The following is a 22,506-nucleotide window of genomic DNA, read 5'->3' as shown; positions in this document are numbered from 1 at the left end:
ACACACTTAAACTGTGTCATATATTATCTCTTTATTTTTTTATCGCATCATTACAAATTTTAAAAAATACAGAATATATGATCTGAATTGTGTACAAAAAAGAAAAATCTCTGAATTCACCAAAGCCTGTTAGCCATTTGGAAAATATGAAGTGTTCATTTTAAGATGTACTGTAGTGGAAATGTTGATAATGACAAGTAAAAAGTTTGGACCTAAAGTAAAACAAAAATTAATGTCAAGAACACCAAATTACAGTCATTTTCTAGTTGTTTTAATGTTATCAATAATATAATTCTCATTGAATATTTTTTAAAGGAGACATTCAGTAATTCTAAGCCCTTTTACAATAAACTATAGGCATCAATATTATTGATCTAAATGTTGACTAACCAAATTTCTATATTATTGGGCAGGGGATTTTAAGTCGTTACCACGGCGGGTTTAGTCAAGTTTACAGGGAAAACTGTCTGCCGTCTCAAATTGTGCGTGTAATTTTTTTTCTAGATACGTGTACCTCTTTAAAAATAAAATTTGCAAAACAAACTTCACTTTATACATTTCAATTGTATTGTGAGCATGAATGAGAGAACAAACTCACAGTGCAGTGTTTGGTTTGTTACATTTACAGCAGGTTCGCAAAGATATGGCCTGCTGGCCGGATCCAGCCCGTTGGAGGATTTAATCTGGCCCGCCATAAATTTACGAGTAGATCCAAAAATAAAGCGAGTCTTTGGGTCATTTCTATCAAAAATTATGATTTTATTTAAAAAATGCATACACAATTCATTTTCAGGCGGCTAAAGTTGCATTTATATAGCATGTTGAGTTGGTTCAGGTAACACATTCAATGCCAAACATTAAAATCTTGTTTGAGAATAAATGTGTTTTATAGAAAATATTCCCTGTCATCCATGATTATAATAGATAGATATATGGATACTTTATTCATAATGTAGGGTAAGTAACTAATGTAGGCGAAATGATAAAGCATAAAACTGAAAACCAAACAACAAAAATGTAAGTTGATATTTTTTTACTGATCTGGCCCGCCTGCGAACAGGAAGTCTGGATCCGGCCCTAGAGCCAAACTGAGCTTGATATCCCTGATTTACAGGGCACTTGTCTGCAGACACAGTCTAAAAATGAGTGAGATGGGAGTTCTCAGACTGGTGATTGGAGAAAAGCATTCTTTTGACAGTTTTAAAATGGTCAAACGTTTCAAAATGTTCTTTCACCTGAATGTCTCCTTTAAGAAACACAACTTCAATCAAGCATTGATTGATATGCTTTCATACATTTTGAACTGAAATGAGTAACTGGGTTCAAAGTGTGTAGCTTGTTGGTTGGACTCTCCGTTCAAAGTTTGTGTTGCAGCTATTCAGGAAGAACAAAAGTAGTTGCATTGTGGCACATAGTTCGTGACAAGGAAACTTAAGTACACGAAAGCAAATGATGGCATTTTGACCCTCGTGGCATGCATATGACCATTTGAACATTATTATATTTTTTTTGTATTTTCAATTAATGAGAGAGCACTGAAAAGTAAACACTTGGGATCTCAAATTTTCCCAAAACATGTAGAAATTCAGAATGGCATTGTTGTGTAATTTACATGTCATTGCATTTAGCTAACCACATACACAAAGCGTGCTATATACATCATTTGGACATGTAGACATCCATTATAATTTATAATCTTTGATTTATTATAAACCTGATGTATTTTAATGCCTTTTCCAAGGATTTTGGAAGTTTTCTCTTCAGTGCCATGGAGTCAATTGTATGTGAAGAAAATATTTTTGATGAGTGTTCACATCACTTCACCAGGTGGTAGCGCCAAAGCCCAAAATCCCAATTTTATCTGCAAACCACTGACTGGTGAGGTTTTTAAAAAGAAACTAATTTTGACAAAAATAAATCGCATGTATTAAAAAAAAGTTGACTAAATGAAAAACCATGAGTAATGAAAGGTCGGGTGCCACTAAACCAAGGTTGAAATATATTCATAAATGGCTGTTATCACACTTTAAGTTCACGTTCAAATAATGTACACTGACATGTCACCAAAAATGCATGCCATGAGGGTAAAATATGCCTTATTTTCTGCATTATAAACTACCCGTCTAACTTAAACAGGAGATGTTCTGCACATTAGGAATTCCTGCAAATAATTTCTAAGTGTCTATCGACCAAATATTGGTCATCTTAACATATTTTGCAACAGACCTGCAGCATGAAATCATGAAGCAAAAGTACATAGATGCTAACTGCAGTTGGTCATTCCAAGAATGATTTTCAAAAAGAAATGGTGATTAATGTTGAAGTCATTGCATTTGATCATTTCTGACCCCCAATAAAGAAAATAAATCTTTAGGACCACTTTATATTCACCAATTAGCTCGTGTTTTGTCAGTGAGAAGAACTCAGCATCACCTGGAGGTCTCCAGCATGGGCTGAGGCAGGTAGAGATACCTCCAGATGGCATAGTAGTGAATTCCGGCTCCAGCTGCCACAAAAAGATGCCAAATAGCGTGGGCGAATGGAACAAAACCGTCACTCTTGAAGAAGACCACGCCCACTACGTAGAAGAACCCTCCCAGGGCAAGTTCACACATGCCTGCGTGGTCAACCTGCAACATTTGCAGGATCACTTTGAGAAACAACAGCGAAAATGCCACCCTTTATTTTTTCCAGATAAATAATTTTGGACTCATTGACCAAGATTGAATAATACAAGGGTCTCCAACATGGTGCTTGCGGGAAACCACACCAGAGTAGCCTGCTGGCTCTGAAAAAAGCTCACGAGTGATGGGTCATTGTGATTTTCTAAGAAATTTGATTTCTAACTGGCATGAGAACTCACTGAAATGATCAGTGGCTTTAAAACAACGCTTTAGTGGTTGACTGTACTTATTTTAACCCTCCTTCTAATTACAACCTGATGATAATAATATAATAGTAATATTGGAACAACATAATATGCAAGTTGCGATTATAGAATTGCTTTTCACAATGGTAGCCATTTGCACAAATCAGAACAAAAAAGTAGCTCTCAGGTTCAAAAAGGATTGGCGACCCCAAGTGTAACATGTACACTGTACCTACAAGATAATGTCATAAAATACAAACTGTGTCTTAATATTGTATCTTTCAATTTTGTGTGTGAAATATCGATAACCTCATGCAGAAATCATATTACTGAAAATAAATGGCTTTTGAAAAAACGGCTAAAAACTTACGTTTTAAAAACAATAGTTTCACTTTATTAGTCTTATTTTTTAAATCACCAATTAATTTATTTTCCTACCAAATAATGAGTTTGTTGAAACAATCTCTGATTAGCATACAAAATTGACATGTCCCCCTTCTTCATGTTTTAGATTTGCTACCCCTTCTCCCCAAACACCTACTTCCTATGATCCGAGCACACTAAGTAGAAGCATCATAACAAATCTTGATCATTGTATTATGCGTTAACGGATGTAAAATATCCAGACCATAATTAAGGACCGAATTAAGTCACTCGTGCACTGTGGGCTTCCATTTTTGTCCATTTTATCATCAGATTGGCATGAGAAAATCAAAATTTGACATCTTGATTTTTGCCGTTTAACGTTAGGAGACTTTTCAATTGCTATAACTACTGACCGTTTCTGTTTTCCAAATATTGAAAGTAAACCTTCTGCAGCAATAAGATCACAACACCAATTTGAGAATTTTCTTTCTATTTTTTCAGAAACACATTATTTACCATTGACAGAATGACCAGAGCAGGAACAGCACCCATGGCGACATATCCCAGCAACTCCACCAGCTTGTATCTGCCATTAGAAACCGTCAAAGAAATTAGCCTTTAGTGTACAAAACTATGTTCCCCAATGAGAGAGACTACCTCTCGTGGAAGAAGAAGACATAGATGGAGCCTAAAGAAGCCATGACCCAGATCAGCCAGCGCATGTGACACGCCCACGGGCCCAACTCCCTCAGCATCAACCTGTTTTAACACACGTCACGCAAACGTCACACGTCAGCGCCTTCGCCGTGACCTCAATCGCCCGTCACATCACATCGAGCTGTTATTTGTCTCATCAACAGACCTACCATGGGGAGTAAGAGGCCGCAATGAAAAAGTAGATGGCCATTCGGTCACACATGTGGAAGAGTTGCTCCACCTTCCTGCAAGACATGAGAAAAGTTAAGTACACGGTGTCCCCAAAAAAATGTACACATTTTAGCAGCGGATAACTCAATTATTTATTCCTATAAATTATTAACTCAATTATTTTGTTACACATTTGACCCATTGAAATGTTATAAGGCAACCGGAATTGATTTTGAAGAAGGGAATTTTATTCTAAAAAACTACTGGAAAATGCTAGAATTTTTATGCTGTGTTTTGGAAAAGGCTTGAATTTCGGCTGAAGTGCTTGTAAATGCTTAAAATTGTTGCCGCGTTTCTCAACAAGTCTTCCTAAAAAGGACGTTAACATTACTCTCTGGTACCTTCGCTTTGCCAATGCATTTCTACTTCCCTTGTGATTAACTGCAACTGACATTGCTTTTGACGGCATTGTCCTATAAGGTGTCATCGCTCTCTACGAGTTGCGCCCAAGAGAACAGGTGCATGCTGCGCCTAAAAAAAGCATTGTGAAATGTGTATTAGTGCAAGGATTGTGTATCAATTATGGATATATATCATCAACCATGCAAAAAGTTAAAGTAGTGTTTCCCAGTGGTAAATTGTAATGTGAAGAACTTCCTGCAACTGAAAATGTAAGCTTCATATTACAGTCATTTTTACCCAACACCTATATGGGGAGAGATATATATTGTAGCAAAATTTGTGGGTCAATATCAAATAATCGATTGCCCACTTATGATAGAGAGCCGAGTTTATTGTTTTCAAACTTCACACACCCATTTGAAACATGGCATACGTTTTTAGATCACTATATATGGAAAACGGATAAAATCCTTTTTTAGTAACAAACAACTTTAAGTGAATTCTCTTTACTGTTTTTGATAGTTCCATATACTTTAATCAAGATACACACACTCTTGGATTTATAGAGGTTTCTTTTGCTAATCATCTACAGGCAAAAACTTGAATATGACACAAAACAAAACAAGAATAGGAAAATAAAACAAAGCAAGAAGGAAGTTGGGATCTTAACTGGCACCATTTAAAAGGGAAAACAGCGTTAGCTTAATTATTACGTATTGTAGTTTGATAAAATCCCCCTTAACGTCACACCAATACCAGAACCTAGCACCATGAGATGGAGTGCGGTAATGGTTTGATGAAAATGAAGGAATAGTCTTGATGTACTCGGCGTTCAAGCGGTGAGAAACCTTCAAGGCTGGAGACCCGGCCTGGAAGAGGATCATGAGATGCAGGGTGTTGAAGTCATTGTTGGCTGTGGGTGACTGGAGGATTTCTTTGAGGTCGCCGGGCCACCGGTTTAGCCCCTGGTGGGATCAGGCTTGGGCGCTGGCTCAGAAAGGTTCTCTGGTTGTTTATTAAGCTGGAACTCGGTCAGAAACGTTTTGGTGCTTACGCGCCAGGATTTGGTCCTGTGCTGCTTGTGTGCCTGGAACCCGGCCTGCAGGCTTTAGAGATTCAGATTCAGATTCAGATCTACTTTATTGTCATTCTAGTACACGTGTATACAGAACGAAATGTCGATGCATCTGACCCCCACAGTTTCCTTGAATGTACAGATATAAATAAAGTTGTATTGTAATTGGCTACGTATAGTATTTTACCATAGTGCCGATAGTGCAAGAAGAGTAGCTAACCAGATGTGCAAAATGGGCAGTCAGGTTAACAAGTCAGGTACACAGTAACATTAACACTGTAACAATAACGCTGTAATTACCATAGTGCAGAGAGCAATGTGCAATGAGTGGCAAGCTATAAAAAACTGCCAGTAGTGCAAAAAGTCAGATTAGCAGCCGTTTAGATTTAAGTTAACTATATGTTAGATTGACCATTTAACAGTCTAATGGCCAGGGGGACTAGACTATTGCGGAGCCTGGTGGTCCTGCACCGCACACTGCAGAACCTCTTCCCAGAGGCTAGCAGAGTGAACAGTCCATGATGGGGGTGAGAGGGGTCCCTGGTAATGTTCTTAGCATGGGATAGGCAGCGCTTCTGGCCAATGTCCTGAATGGAGGGAAGTGTAGTCCCGATTATTTTCTCTGCTGTCCTCGTTACCCTCCTCACACTACCCCAGTCGGTAGCGCTGCAGCCTCCACACCACACAGAGATACAGCTGGTCAGGATACTCTCTATGGTGCCCCTGTAGAATGTGATGAGGGAGGGTGGGGGCAGGTGGGCTCTCCTCATCCTCCGCAGGAAGTACAGGCGCTGCTGTGCCCTCTTAACCAGTGATGCAGTGTTCACGGACCAGGTGAGTTTGTTTGTAATGTGCACCCCTAGGAACTTGATACTGCTGACAACCTCCACAGCCTTGTTGTTGATGCAAAGTGGGGCATGGTTGGGCTGGTTTTTCCTAAAGTCGACAATGATCTCTTTAGTTTTGTCAACATTCAGGACCAGGCTGTTGTCCCTGCACCAGCCCACCAACTGCTCCACCTCCTCTCTGTAGGCTAGGTCGTTGTCATCCCTGATGAGGCCCACCACAGTTGTGTCGTCAGCATACTTCACGATGTGGTTTGTGGCGGACCTAGGGACGCAGTCGTGTGTCATCAAGGTGAACAGCAAGGGGCTTAGGACGCAGCCTTGGGAGGAGCCCGTGCTGAGGTAGATGACATCTGAACTGTTCTGACCTATCCGCACTGATTGGGGTCTGTCACAGAGGAAGTCCAGCAGCCAGTTCCGCAGGGGGGTGTTGAAACCCAGGAGTCTCATTTTGTCTACCAGATGTTGTGGGATGATGGTGTTGAATGCTGAACTGAAGTCCAGGAACAGCATCCGCACATGGGTGTTCTTCTCCTCTAGATGTGTCAGGCTCAGGTGAAGCGCAGAGGAGATGGCATCCCTGGTGGAGCGGTTTGTCCTGTAGGCAAACTGAAAGGGGTCGAATGAGGAGGGGAGACTGGAGGTGATGTGCTCTTTAACCAGTCTCTCAAAGCACTTCATTATGATAGGAGTCAGTGCAACGGGCCGGTAATCGTTGAATGATAAGATCTGGGGTTTCTTTGGCACTGGGATGATGTTGGCAAATTTGAAGCATGATGGTACTTTGGCTTGGTCTAGCGAGGTGTTGAAAATGTCTGTTAGTACACAAGCCAGCTGATCGGCGCACTCCCTTGTCCGCTCCAAGGCTTCTTTCAAACTGAATTGCGAGGTGTCAGACGTCCTGGCTCATGGCTACAGCCTTCTGGGGGTGGGGACCTCCCACCCCTCTGACTGGCCTGTTCCTTTGTTTCCCACATGCAAGATAACACAGACGATTTTGAAATGCCTACCTTACCACAAATACTTTGTTAAAACATTTCCAGTTATCTTGCTTCTTTTGTGGGGCTTGTCAATGTCATGATTACTGATGCGGGGCACCTGAGTCTGCTCCTTTGGCGCCAACTGCCTCAGACGCTGATTGGCTGCCTGTCACTTTTTAAACCCCCCGTCTTCCGTCTGCGAACCTCAGCTCACGCAACGCAAGCCTTTCGACCCTGACTCTCTCCTGTTCTGATTCCCGTCTGTTTCCCGGCTCCGAACCATTTTCTGAACTTGACTACAATTTTTGCTCCCCCGTCCCGGCCACAAATGTGTTTTTTCCCGCTCTTGACACTGCCTTCGCTCGCCACGGAAATACCACTTCCGCGTCTGAGCAACCTGCTCCCCGCGACCAGCGATCTACAGATTGTGTGTACTATAATTTCCCTTCTTCCAAATAAACTAAGAGAAACGCACGCGAGTGGGTCCTGTCTTTGTTCTGGTCCTGACAGTCAATGTACATAGTATTCCGGAATGCTTCTTATGGACGTCCAGAACCGTTCCATCAATTTAAACTTATCTACAATTCGAGTGATGGTAAATTGCGTTGGCGGTCCTTTTTAAAACTACCTTCTAAATTGTCTTTGCACTCCTACTGTATTTTCATGCTTTTTAGTAGCATTTTAGAATTATTTTCCTTTCTTCTTAAAAGTCAAGTCTGGTTGCCATCACTTGGGTGAATGTATTCAGTCTATAAAGAACGGATACATAATTGAGTTATCAGTTGCTAAAATGTGTATACATTGTTTTGAGATGACCTGTATAGTTTGAAGAATCTTATTCAAAAATTCCATTAAAAAAATGTCTGCATGTGTATCGAAAATAAGCAAGCACGGTTTGTTCTTTGTCCAAGTTCAAATCCCTCGAGAAGCCGTGATGTGGTTACGTAAGGTTAAAGCAAGCGGAAATGTAAGAACACTAATACGCTTGACGCGCGATATTCGCTGAGTTGACCCCTTGTCTCGCAGCATTTACGGAAATAATCCATTCAATCTTGTTTTGACAAAAAGGAAAAATAGACCTCAATAAATTTTGCAGGACACTAGATTGCCACAGTGGCATCTTTTTCAAAATGTAATCATTTTAACATTCAATATTACTGTTCTGAAAAGTAAAACCTCCAATTAAAAGAATTCATTACAATACAATACCACATTTTTAGACCAACACCCAAGGTCATCCTAATACCAAAACCCTAATACCAATAGTGCATAAAATTTTCCCCTCTGAAAAAATATATTTTAAGTTGTATATTTCCATCCATCTATATTCTGCACGGGTTTATCCCCACTAGGGTCACGGGGGTGCTGCAGCCCGCCACAGCTATCTACGGGCAGCGGGCATGGGACACCCTGAACCGGTTGCCAGCCAGTCGCAGGGCACACAGAGACAGACAACTCAATCGCTCATTCACACCTAAGGACAATTTGGATTGGCCAATTACCCTGACTTGCATGTTTTTGGAATGTGAGAGGAAACCGGAGTGCCCGGGGGGAACGAGTTATATATTTATAAGTTTGTAATAAATAAAGTGTCAACTTAAAATAGCATTTATTTGATGCTAATTTACTGTTCCTTTAATTTCAGGTGCTTGCCAAAAGGCAGCCAATGCAAAGACCTAAAAAAGGGTGGTTTCATTACCAATACCGGGTATCTATACCTTCGTCTTCCTGTATTTTTATGTTCCATTGTTGCCTAAACATGGGATTCCGATAATTGTATGATTAATTTTTCGTCAGTTCAGTGAGCAGTGATATTTTTTTCCGTTTTTAATATTGGACAAATGCAGAGGAGATCTCATAGGATGCCAGTTCCTTATTTTGTCTCTTTGTTGTTAGTTGTTTTGACGATTAAAATTGTCGTTACTAGCCAAACATGTCGCTGTTCTTTGACCTCCAAACCCGTTGGGGCGGATCTGTTTTCGTAACCTTGAAAATTAAATAAAAAGAAGGGGTTTGGAGGAGGGCTATAGGAAGGGATAGAATTTTCTTATCTGAAAGCTCCAATCCTGGTCTTCCTTGAAAGTTTGAAATCTATTGATGTCTTCTCGCCTTATTTTGAGCGTCTACCACAGTTTAAACTCAAGAGGCAGCCATTTTGCCGCATGCCGCAAGTGATAATGATGTCAAAACCTGCTCAAATGGTTTCTGAAGTAAAGCCATTTTGGCAATTACCAGAGCCATAAACAACTGTGATGTGATATTCAGTCAAAATGGCCACACCACAAGATAAACAGGTGCAATTTAATGCATAGTTCATGTAAAGTTATGCAACATTAATCACATTTATATCGTTAGAAAACAAAGGATTCTTAAAACTTATAACTGTTAAGGAATAATATTTGCATTGGAAGCAATCCCTCATAATTTTCCAGGACAATGTTTTTTTGTGAATGTGCTTGGCAATAACTTCATAACCAGGACACATCTGCTGTGTGTCTTGATGCCTCTGGCTACGTCATAATTAACAATATAAATAAAAAACTGTGTGTGACTGCAAGCACAAAGATTCACATCTGGCATAGGATTACAGAAGTGACACACACGCAAAAACACCTGAGATGGCCGATTTTCCATGCAGCAGCGTGGAAAAGAGTTGAGGTGACAAAAAGGCCAGTGAGCCCGCTGCCATAGAGCCAGGCAGCGACACGATGCCATTGGTCCCACGACAGGAAGTACAGCACGGAACCACCCAGCAGGCTCGGTAAGATCCAGAACTGTAAAGACAGTCGTGGCATATTTAGGAGAAATATAGCAACCTTTGATTTGGGACGGTAAAGTTTCTTTGCACTGCCTGATTTGTTTCAGAATGCGCGGGGCTCTTTCCCTACACCACACACCCACTTGCACATACAGCAATCAACTCTTTTGAAAAGCAGGGTTGACCTAAATTGGCCGGTCGGCTCTTTACCGCTACGAAATGGCTTCCTGGCGCTTTTTCAACAATGTTTACAAATTGAAAAAGATGGTTAATGGTTTATGTAGGAGGACAAACATGACACAAACAGTTTTAACATTTGTAAAAATGTTTAGAATAAATATTATCTTTAAACTAGGCGTGTAACTATGTAACTATAAGACAAGAGTAAAGATCAGCTGGTACAAGTTCACGGGTGGGAAATAACGAGTTTGACTGCCGCTCTCTAATTGTTATTGCATTGTAAAAACACGGGAAACAGGTTGTCGCCTCGAACGCAGCAAAGTCATATATTGTGACGTGAAGTCGTGGCTTTCGGGCTTGAACGCTTGTTTGGAGAACTTGGCTGCAATGCAAAACTATGGCACATCTCTCCTCCAATTGTTTTCCTCTCTTCCGTGTCACTTGTGTTATAGTCGAGCTTCGCAGGGCCAAAGTTCCGCCCCTTCTAAAGGGGAAGCGTGACAACCCTCGCAGGTGGCTGTTTTACACAAACCGACTGGTCGACCATGGACCCCAAAGGTAAAAAAAGAGAAAAATAAATCCACGGAAATCAAATGTAAACTTTATTAATGGCATCTTATTTACTTTACCTTTTCAAAAGACTGCTATTTTACTTTTATAAATGCATGTTGGATTTTGTTGCACTCTTGTTGTTGCCAAGATACGGGGTACATCATCTAGGTTCATTCATACAGCATGTGTTACATTCTTTATAAGTCTTCTAAAAGTTTTTTTTAATTTTTTACAGCTTAAGACAAACTTGTTTTTGTTTTTTTTGGTCCAATATGGCTCTTTCAACATTTTGGGTTGCCGACCTCTGACCTAAACAGGTGCCAAGTCATTTCTACTTCATCTAGGCTTTAAATTATTTAAATTTGAAGTCTTTTTTTGTGTGTACAATCTTGCGCTCCAATCAGTGGCTTTGAGTCTGGTGCAGAATGTGATTGGTTGGTTTGCCTAAAAAGGGTGTTTTATGGTCACAAGGCATCCTACTTCTTGGTGAAAATGGTATCAACTGTTGTCATATTGAAATATGTCACAGCCTATATTTAGTTATGGCTGTTATTTTTTTTCATTCATAATTTCAATTATTTATTTGTCATTATTATGTGACTTCAGTTGTGTTTTATTTTGTAGCCAGAAGTGGCCTTGAGCTCCATTGTTAGGTCTATCACCTTAATCATTTGAATAGAAGATCACATGAAGCAAACTCCAACTCTTATCCTTATTTACAAAATATAATCGATTCCGTCAGGCAGAGGTTAAGCTAGACGCATCCCAAGAATACAAGTATATCATTAGTAAGACGATGCTCTATTTATTTATGGGAAACCCCTGAACGTTTAATGTTAAACTTGGTAATACATTTACAATCATTTTACGGACTGTCTTTTTCGTATCAGAATGATAGCTAGCCCTTTTTAGTCTTTAGATTTGTGAATTTCTACAGCCATTAACTATAGCTCATTTATGCCCAGAAAATTTGATCAATTAAACCTTCGAAGGAACTGATCTGCATGATAACCTAACCAGGAATCAAACTAACCCATGGAAGAGAAAAAACCCGATTTACATCCCAAACAAAAATAATTGTATCTGAAAAGGCATTGTCAATGTATCAAAGGGAAGATAGAATCGTATTAATGCGCAACGTTTAGTGTGAAAGACTCTTAAATGACAGGCCATTTCTCCAGTAATGTTTTTTTTTGTGTGTTTGCATTTTGTTTCTAACCAGTGCCATCACCCTTCCAAAATTAGCAAATATAAGAGACGAATGAAATAATGAAAGAGCAAATGTGAACATCCCAAACTGACTCAAGAGGCTGTTTTTCTTTCCAACTAAGGCTTGATGGCCGAGTGCCCATCAACAGAATGCTGACGGCAATAAAAATTTGGATTCTCAAAATAGCATCATAAATAGTACCAAGGAATCGCATAATAGGTTTCAAAACTATGGGCTGTCTTTAACTGACTGATAAGTAAAGCCTGCAGCAATAGAAAAACCTTGAAAACATTTTTGTTGTTGCTGTTATTACCTCTTGCTGTTCTTTAAACGCTTTGCTGAGATTGTTAACATTCCTGTCCCTCGCCTTGCACAGCCCCCACCGAGTGATTCTGTACTTTCCACCAGGTGCACGTGCATGTCCTTGCTTGTGATACTTGTCGTGCTGTCTTATACGTCATTTATGGCCTGTTTTTTTCTAGCTCTCTTCCATATTCCGTTCACTCATTCCCCCTCCGGGGCCAAAAAGCGTCCGGGATTACAGCAGATTAGGGGACGCTACAGGCTGAATTGCGGATTACAGCCTACTGTCCCTAGCAGAGCCCCAAATCCTCACTGTTCCGCCTCAATCCTCAACATCTTTTTCAGGGCTTTCACTCCATTGACATCACTCAGTGCAAATAAAGTTTTCCTGAACACAGAAGGGATCATACAGACTGATTTGCAAACATACTGTGTAATGCGTAGTTTTAGATTTTCTTGTGTGACGGTGTTTTGGTGTGACTTACTGCGTGTGTAGCACAGTTAGCAGCATGTTCGTAATCAGTCGGCTGGTATCGCTTACTGGCTGGCGCTCTGCAATTCATGAACCTGACAAAAGAAAAGGGACCATGTTCTGTTGTTGAAGTCATTATGAGTGACTTTTTTTGTGATTTCATAACCCATGTGACGGTGCAAATCTGCAAGTGTTGGGATCATTATTGCAGGACTCAAATCCTTCTAATCCACACCACATTGCTGGATTTTAACGTATCCCCATCGTTACTTGGGAGACTGTGTTCCCAAGGTCACCATCAGTGATGTGAAAATACAAAACCAGATTGCGCTACATTTCTGACTATCTAAATAAATATTGTGAATTACTCTGTTTAGGACATGTCACAACCTATGTACACACACCCATTAAAATATATAACAATTATCAAAATAATTGTGTAGTTTGATCACATTTTAGGTCAGTTTTTTTCCCCTAGTGCAGACCTGGGCGCTCCGGTCCTGGAGGGCCGCATGTTCTGCATGATTTTTGAGGTTTCTCTGATCCAATACAGGTGATTCCAATCACCAGTATTGTTAACGAGCACTTGCTAGCTTGCTAACGAGGTTATAATTTGTATCACCTGAGTTAAAGAAGAGCAAACTTCAAAATCTGGCAGGACGTGCGGCCCTCCAGGACCGGAGTGCCCAGGTCTGCCCTAGTGAGTAGTTATTTACAGGGGTTACCTCCCAAAAAGGCAAAATCAGTTAATTAAAAACATGTATTTATTTTATTTTACAATATACAAGTAAATACTCTATTATACACTGAAACCAAAAAACAAACCCCTTTACAGCTTCAGGTATAAACGTTTTTCATTGATATCCTTTTCCAAATAACTACTGGACCGTCAAATGTTAATAAGTGGGGAGTCTGTCTAGTCATTCAGAATGCAACACTTAAAAATAAAAACAAAAGAGAAACCTGAGGGGGAGCATGATTTTACTCTCCAGCAAATCCCCAAACCACCATTCCTGGAAGCTTATGTGTTCTTACCTAAACAACTTTACTATTTTTAAGAACACTTTATATAATGCACCCCACCTTTAACATTTCTAAAAATCTAAGCTCACATGTGTGTGTGATATCTAATCTGATAAACAAAACCAAGGAAGAAAAAAACATCTGGAGACCATACAAAGCTACACTAAATGCAGCAAAATGAGCAGACACACACATACGCACATCAGGCTTTTCCAATGGCCACAGGTGTGTCTGTGTGGGTCAGCTGTGTTATTTAATTACACACAGAGAGTACTTCCATGCGTACATGCCGGCAATCCTGCATCTTGCCCCCAGCTCACCTACGGTACATCTGTTTGATGTCATTCTGTATTCTAGTGAATATGGGGGCAGCTCCATTTTAGTATGAGCCACAAACCGTCTCGTTTATTACCCTCTATTACTCAACTTTTTGCTGTGAGGGCCAAATAACTTTTCCCTTCTCTGATGAGGGGCCAGCATACGTTTGTAACTGAAAAAGTTTGACGATTGAAATATTGTTTTGCAGAAATCAATCAGAAAACCATATAGATTTTTCACAGAACAACAGTCAGAAAGTAAATAACAATCCAAATGAAATAAATAACAACCAAGTAACCCTCTTGTGTTTACTGTTTAATTGCTGAGTGTAATGGTGACCTTTGGTGTGTGCAGCCCTTTGAGACTTCTTGTGTTTAAGGGCTATACAAATAATCACAACTTGACTTGACTTGGCTTAAAACAGATTCACATTAAAAAAAATGACAAACAAAACCAAAATGACTTTAAGTAATAATATTCCCTTTAATGCTCAATTAGCTGCATTTGAATGAAATCCAAGGTGTTTTACTTCAGTGTCGTGGTCTTCAATATAATAAAATCCAAATCCACATATATTCTCGATGTACCTGCGTGTGTCCATGCTCAACATGTGTAAACAAACTGTGACCATAGTTTTGATGTGGTGTGAAATGGCAGGTGTCAGTTATTTTTTTCTTTTGCCTTACCATTATTTTGCCAAGGTAGAAGAACAAAGGTCTGTGAACCCACTTTTGGGTCTCGACACTGGTATGGATGACTTGCAAAACAGCAGTAGATTTTATCTCATTATCACGCTATTGTTCTATTCCAAGCATTGTAAGTGACAAATTTATTGTCATGTGAAATGGGCAACAAAATTAACATGAGTCTCTTTTATCGATTAAAGATAGTGTGATATAAGATAAAACCTGATGTATTTTCATGTGCTGTTAATATCACTGCTAGACCAGTGGTAAGAGTTTGGCGCTTTCACCGCTGCGACCCGATTGGAAATCGGGTTACAATCTACAATGCGCACCCAGACTTTGAGTTTTTTAGGTAAAAAGCATTGTCAGCCAAAATGCTTTTTGGTATTGTTCAGGGAGCAGGCCAACATGTAGAAGCAGACCGTAGTTTGGGGACCACTGCTCTTGGCCAACACTTCAAAAATTCAAAGGTCAGGAAATTTGTTTTTCAAAGAATCTACTAAACCTACTATCAAGTGTAGCCACCTGTGTCATCAAAACCAGCCGCCTAAAAACTGAAGAATGACCTTTTGATTTCTGGAAGAGCTTAGTAGAGATCTGCTCCGATGCGTTTTTGTGGCCTCTGTTGTGAGGCTATCAATGGACCTGAATGTTGCGCTGCCATGTCCTTTAATTGCTTCTGACGGAATTGTGTGTGCTGTTGTATTTGTCTAGTTGGACTGAAGGCAGGGAGAGACGGATCAGAGGAGACATTGTTGTCATCAGCATCACAACAATTCTTCTCTTTGGCTTGAGCACACACTGTCCCTTGTGTGCTCACACACAAACACAGTTCTTGCCTAAAAGGTGTGCGAGGTTGTTTCGACTCCTGACAAAAATAAGCTGCAAATAGTCCATTTAAGCACATTCCATTCATTAATAGGATCGGTTACGTTTAAGCTGATTTCTGCCTGTGTGTGTGCTCAGAGAGATTTCTTTTTCCAGTAATACTAAAGTTCGTTTCCACAGGGACCCAAACTTTGATTCTCACGATTACAGTTCTACCGTCTCCCACGCAGCCCAAAAGATCAGGCATGACTTTGTTTTATAGTTTCTTTATGTTCAAATTTTCCTGTCCCCTTTAAGTCAAATCCCGTAATTGTGACATTCAATCTTCTCAGGTTGGTGGAGGGGATGGTGTTTTTGGGCAATGAAATGTTTTAAATATATTTTTAGGAATAATGACACCATTAGTTTGACTCGAAATGTATGAACTTATTTTCCTATCTGCATTTGGGAGATTTAAACATGCTTTTATCTCATTATAATTATTGTTGGGGGGTTTTTATTAAAAAAAAAGATTTGACAAATATAGACTGGTAGCCAGTTTTGTATAATGAAAATAATAAAAAAAATATGTGAAAGGGATTTTCAAATAAAGAAGAATAAAGCATACTAAAAATGATTAAGAAATATCTGCCAACAAAAATGTGTCTGTTTTTTTTATAAAGATGATCATATGCTTAATATTCTGTTACTGTTATCATTATCTTTTTTTTTAATCCAAAAATAGATGTCTGGACTTATGACCACCTCAAATATTCACTTTCCAAAACTGTTGTCATTGTTTTGGTCAAGACAAAACAAAAAATAAGAATAATATCAGTCCTCATAATCACTCACGATCATATAAACACACACATCCACACAAGCCTCCAATGAGAAGGACACAATAATAGAGGAAAACGTTTTAAAATTGTCTATATATTATTTGTTTCGACACTAAAAAAACTTGATGTTTTATCGCACATTCTGTATGTTAAAATTGTATTCACTGAAAATAGATGGTTTGACTAAGCATGCAGCCAAACTGCAGTGGTGAGAATTTGTTTAACGTATGTTAACTGTTTACCTACCAAAACACGTTCTATTTCTTTCTTTTGTTTGAACTAAACCTACAGTAGACTAAAGAAAGCTAAATAGAACAGTTTTGTGTGGGATAAATGGAATACCAACTAGGCTATTGAACTGTAAGTGTGGAATGGTTGATACACAATTTAACCTGAGGTACAGTAGCTAAAGGGGAAAAAAGTTATGTATCCGAATGCTTTGCTAGGATGCTGACTTTTTCAAGGACATTTAGTATGAGCTACCCACGCAAAACACACAAATCCTTCTGTTTTGGTCAGTTTAAATGCATGGCAACTGTAATGTTTAAAAAAACACCTTAAAATACCCTTGTTTTCCTCATACCTTGCAAATGTCGTTCCCTTCAGGTCCATTTTGCACCCGTAGGCGAGTGTCCGTCTACGGATTCCCCATTCCGAATGCCCCACCGCCGTGCACTCAAACATAAACACATAAGTCCAGCCGACCCACGCAACAACAACCTGTAGGTTCGGTCCAGTCAGCACCACAGTACAATGCACACCAAGGGTCGAGACTGCGCCCGCAGCACTTGAACGCAACTTTTCACCAGCGTGAGAATAGACAAGCACGTTTGCCTTCCTTTTTGCGAGCTGGGGTGGTGGTCTTGCTGGTCGGCGCGGAGTTCTGTAGGCGCTCGGATGTGTTTGCAGGATGTTCCGCCGAACTGAGCATGTAATCCCTCCTCCCCTCTCCTGGCCGATGATACTACAGCAGCAAAACACCATTTCACTCCTCCCCGCACGAATTCTCCCCTCCCTCAAATCTGTAATGTATTTTGGCTGTAAATATTTGTAGAGGAAACAGTGGCCATTGGACTGCAAATACAACAGTGCTGGGGAACCCCCATTCGTCGAACCTAGAGTATTTGAGATGCAAACTGTTAGGAATCACATGTAGACCGGACAGTCTTCCATACATGAAAAAAAACATTTGCTAGACTTAGTGTTTATTAAAGGTCAGGCTGAAAGTTTCATATTTTCTCTATTAAGTATGTATTAACAATGCCTGACTACGTTCAAAGAGCCTATATGCATTATTTTCCACTGCGCCTACCGGCTTTTATCTTACGTTTATCAGAACTGTTCAGGGTGGAACGCATTGGGTTCAAAAAATGGGGGATAGAGGGACTGCTCGAGAGTAATGCCATGTTCATCCCCACGGGTTATTTTTATTTATATTTGGCAGTGTGGTATGAAAAAAGTGAAAGGAAGAAAAAGCCTGCTTCTAATGGAGTCCAAACGCCAACTTAAACCCGAAACAAGATAAAAAAGGAAGAGTTCATTTGAGCACATCTGATAAATGCATGTACTTGCCCGCGTATCATGAATGAGCTGAATGAGGTCTTTTATCCAAGAGATGGTGGCGTGGAGCGTCAAAGTTTATATATATGGTTCTGAGGTCATGGGTTCTCATCCAGCTACCAACCTTCCTGTGCGGAGTTTATATGTTTTCCCTGTTTGCGCGGGTTTCCTCCGGGCACTCCGGTTTCCTCCCACATTCCAAAAACATGCATGTCAGGTTAATTGGCCGGTCCAAATTGTCTCTAGGTGTGAATGAGCGAGCGAGTTGTCCATCTCTGTGTGCCCTGCGACTGGCTGGCAACCAGTTCAGGGTGTCCCCTGCCCACTGCCCGAAGATGGCTGGGATGGGCTCCAGCACCCCCGCGACCCTACTGAGGATAAGCGGTGCAGATAATGGATGGATATATATATATATATATATACGTACATATATATATACTTACGTACATACATACATACATACATACATACATACATACATACATACATACATACATACATACATACATACATACATACATACATACATACATACATACATACATACATACATACATACATACATACATACATACATACATAGAGAGAGAGAGAGATTTATTAAAAAAATATATATATAGAGAGAAAATAAATATTCCCTAGACCAGATATGACACACATACATCATTGCATGTTTTACTCTGGCCTTGCAAACATTTATGAGTACAGTATGTCAAAAAAAAATAAGCAAGACCTTAGGTCAAGTCAAATTAATTCATGTTTATTTGTATGGCCCTTGATCACAAAGAGTCTCAAAGGGCTGTACAGACCACAGTTTATTCCAAATTACAGACTATTATTACACCATCCCCTGATCTAAAACCTACATGAGGGCAAGGAAAAACTCAAAAACCTCAGCTAGAGGTATATGAAAAAAAAAAACCTTGAGAAGGGACCGCACATGAGGTAATCGCCATTCCAGGATGACCAGGCTGCAATGGATGTTGCAATAATAAATAATACACAGCAATTGTCAACATAAAAAATAAGTTATTCATATGCAATAGAATAGAAGTGTGTTTTAAGACTAGATTTAAACAGTTCCACTGAGGTTGCAGATCAAATCTCAGGGGGAAGAGCATTCCACAGCACTGGGGCCCGAATGGAGAACGCTCTCGAACCTGCGGACCTCTTCTTGGCTCTTGGGATCACTAGTAGACCAGCATTTTTAGAGTGAAGGATCTGAACATAGGGGGAAATTAAATCTCAGGGAGCAAGTCCATACATGATTTTGTATAATGGCGGTGTGCATGGACGCAGCGGCTCACATATGAGGGAGCAAGTCCATTCATGATTTTGTATAATGGCGGCGCGCATGGACGCAGCGGCTCACAGTTCTTCAGCTAATTTTGTATTTATTACTGTTCTCTTGTCATTTTTGCTTTCTTTTCTGGACATATCCGTGGCCAATAATACCTATAGTCGGGAGGAACTTGTGAATTTGGGTTTGTGTCTAAATTTTGACTTTTTGGGCACTTTTTATGCCACCTTTGATATCCCGTAAGAAATATAAAAGGTTGCAGGATCTCCGTGGGAGGCCATCCTACTTACAAAGCAGCGGAGACGGTGTAGGGATCGCAAACAAAAGCGGGGCTGTCGCTCGGGCCATGGTGCTAAGCTAAGGGAGCTACATCCGCGAAACGGCAGAGAAGGATACGATGAATGATGGAATTGTGCCCAATTCCACCAATATTTCTTCATCGATTTTGCCTGTAAACTGTCAACTGAGACTCAACACAGTATCAAGTTTTTTTTAAATAAATGCAAACCAAATGCTTTGCAACGACTAGAGGGCAGTGTTGAGTTATTTTAGCGCGGTGTTTTGGTATAATTGTAAAACTTTGTGAAATCATGTGTTGTGTTAATAAAAGATCCCTTCCCAACCGTGATTTTTATATGTAGGATAGATTATTAATGTAGGCTGAACGATAAGGCATAATACTGAAAAGCGGAGCTAAAAAAATTTGGGAGATGACATTCTTTAACTTTCCGCCACAGATCAGGAAGTCTGAGTCTGGCCACAGAGCCAAACTAAGTTTGACATATCTGCCCTAAACCAATGCCTTATTTTCGTCATATCTTATTCACATTACCATTTTATTGACATGGGATGCCATTTTGTATTTATCTGAAATATATTAATTAAGTATATATTTGGATCTATATTATAGATTCAAATATATCAGTGATGTCGTTACTGTCACGGAGTGGGTGACCGGACCAGAACGGAGGCAGGAAGGGAGAACTCAATTGCGGTGTCGATCACAACTTTTTTTTAACAAAATAAAAGTCGTCCAAAAACTCCGGGACAAAACAGAAAAAAACATTCTTACTCTCAGAATGGTCAAGTACAGGTTTCCTCCGACTCAAACTAAACAGGACAGGGCATAACAGAACAGAAAAGGTGTAATGAGCCAACGCCCGCAATACCCACAACCCAACCTTAAGTAGCAGCCACGCAATTAGCTGATCTGCTTCAGCTGGTGCCCAGGGGGCGGGGCAGACCGGTCGCCACGGTGACCATGACAGTTACTTGGGATGAACAAGTACTGACACCAGGTATCATCCTAATCTAAGGCAGGTATGGGCAACATTTTTGAGTTGAGCTGCCCTCTAGTGCTGGTTGTGAAACCAGTAACTAAAATGTGAGATTAAATATTGACACTTATTTTAAGTCAAGTCAAGTCATTTTTATTTGTATAGCCCTTAATCACAATTAGTCTCTAAGGGCTTCACAAGTTATTACATATTACATATAAGAAGTTTGGGTTATTCGTATGCTATAGAGTAGAAGTGAGTTTTAAGCTTAGATTTAAACATTTCCACTGAGGTTGCAGATCGGATCTCAGGGGGAAGAGCATTCCACAACACTGGTGCCCGGATGGAGAACGCTCTCGAACCAGCGGAACACTTCTTGGCTCTTGGGATCACCAGGAGACCGGCGCTCTCGGAACGAAGGCTTCGGGCCGGGACATAGGGGGAGATCAGATCTGAAAGATATGAGGGGGAAAGTCCATTTATGATTTTGTATAGTAATAGGAGAACCTTAAAATCGCATCTTAGGCTAACAGGGAGCCAATGCAGGTTAGCCAAAATTGGAGTGATGTGATCGTACTTTTTTGTCCTTGTTAAAAGCCTCGCTGCAGCATTTTGTACCAGCTGGAGACTCTTGAGTCTGGTCATCGGAAGACCGGAAAGTAGTGCATTACAGTAGTCGAGACGGGAGGTAACAAACGCGTGAATTATGATTTCCGCATCCGACTGAGAAAGTATAGGACGCATTTTAGCAATGTTACGGAGATGGAAGAAAGCGGTTCTAGTAATTTTCTTCACATGTGTTTGAAAGGACAGATCGGGGTCAAAAATGACACCTACATTTTTAAGTGAGTCGCTCTGTGTGATGTGGCAATTGTCTATGTTCACAGCGGTTTTAGAGAATAAGTCACGGGACTTAGATGGACCAATAACTAACATTTCAGTCTTTTCAGAGTTAAGACGCAGGAAATTGAGTGACATCCACTCTTTTATCTCAGTGAGGCAGGCCTCCAAATTTCCACAGTTTAGTGTGGCAGATTCCTCCATCGGGAGATAGAGTTGAGTGTCATCTACGTAGAAATGGAAACTGATATTATACTTGCAAATAATATCACCTAGTGGAAGCATATAGATGCTGAAGAGAAGGGGGCCAAGCACTGAACCCTGCGGAACACCACAAGTAACACTAAATGGCTCAGATGTCAATTTGCCATATTTAACGCAGTGTGTCCTATCTGAGAGGTAGGATCTGAACCATAATAGGACGTTTCCTGAGAGACCAATCCATTTTTCCAACCGTTCTAGCAAGATATTATGGTCCACTGTGTCAAATGCAGCACTAAGGTCCAGCAGCAGCAAAAGTGATGATGCGCCCGAGTCCATTGCCCGTAGGAGATCATTGGTTACCTTAATCAGAGCTGTCTCAGTAGAGTGGTTAGCCCTGAATCCTGATTGCATTGATTCAAAGAGATTGTTCTCGGACATGAAATCATTCAGCTGCTGTGCCACTACTTTTTCAAGTATTTTAGAAAGAAACGGTAGGTTTGACACAGGTCTATAATTACATAAGTTTTCTGGATCAAGGTTGGGTCGTTTCAGTGTGGGTTTAATGATGGCGGACTTAAAAGCAGCTGGAACTACACCTGAGGAGAGTGATATGTTTAAAATATTTAGAACTGAAGGTTTAAGTAATGTACTTTTGTTACTTTTGGATTCCTACGTGTTTCTTGAAAAATATTAGACTAATTTGGAATGAGAGGAAACTGTATATACTATAATAATAAAAATTACTTTTAATAATTATAATAATCCCCGTG

The 22,506-nt window shown here is 40.1% G+C and overlaps 1 protein-coding gene across 2 annotated transcripts; it reads right to left on the bottom strand.

The window, feature by feature from the left end:
- Positions 1-12: 12 nt before the first annotated feature.
- Positions 13-17,491, bottom strand: mmd2a (monocyte to macrophage differentiation-associated 2a). 2 transcript variants are annotated; one of them, XM_088333311.1, is made up of 7 exons: positions 17,276-17,491; positions 12,893-12,974; positions 10,018-10,178; positions 4,102-4,176; positions 3,893-3,994; positions 3,752-3,821; positions 13-2,630 (listed from the first exon to the last, which is right to left on the bottom strand). In XM_088333311.1, exons 2-7 carry the CDS (start codon positions 12,968-12,970, stop codon positions 2,430-2,432), a joined length of 687 nt encoding a protein of 228 aa, XP_088189437.1. In that variant the 5' UTR covers positions 12,971-12,974; positions 17,276-17,491; the 3' UTR covers positions 13-2,429. The 2 variants fall into 2 exon arrangements, with proteins under 2 accessions (XP_088189437.1, XP_088189434.1); XM_088333308.1 differs by lacking the exon at positions 17,276-17,491 and adding an exon at positions 17,139-17,182.
- Positions 17,492-22,506: the final 5,015 nt, after the last annotated feature.

This window comes from Urocampus carinirostris, chromosome 1 (genome assembly GCF_059441175.1).
Source record: "Urocampus carinirostris isolate Australia breed hairy pipefish chromosome 1, RoL_Ucar_1.0, whole genome shotgun sequence".
NCBI classification, from domain to species: Eukaryota; Metazoa; Chordata; class Actinopteri; order Syngnathiformes; family Syngnathidae; genus Urocampus; species Urocampus carinirostris.
The sequence above is the reverse complement of the archived record's forward strand: the minus strand, read 5'-3'. Positions and strand labels throughout refer to the sequence as shown.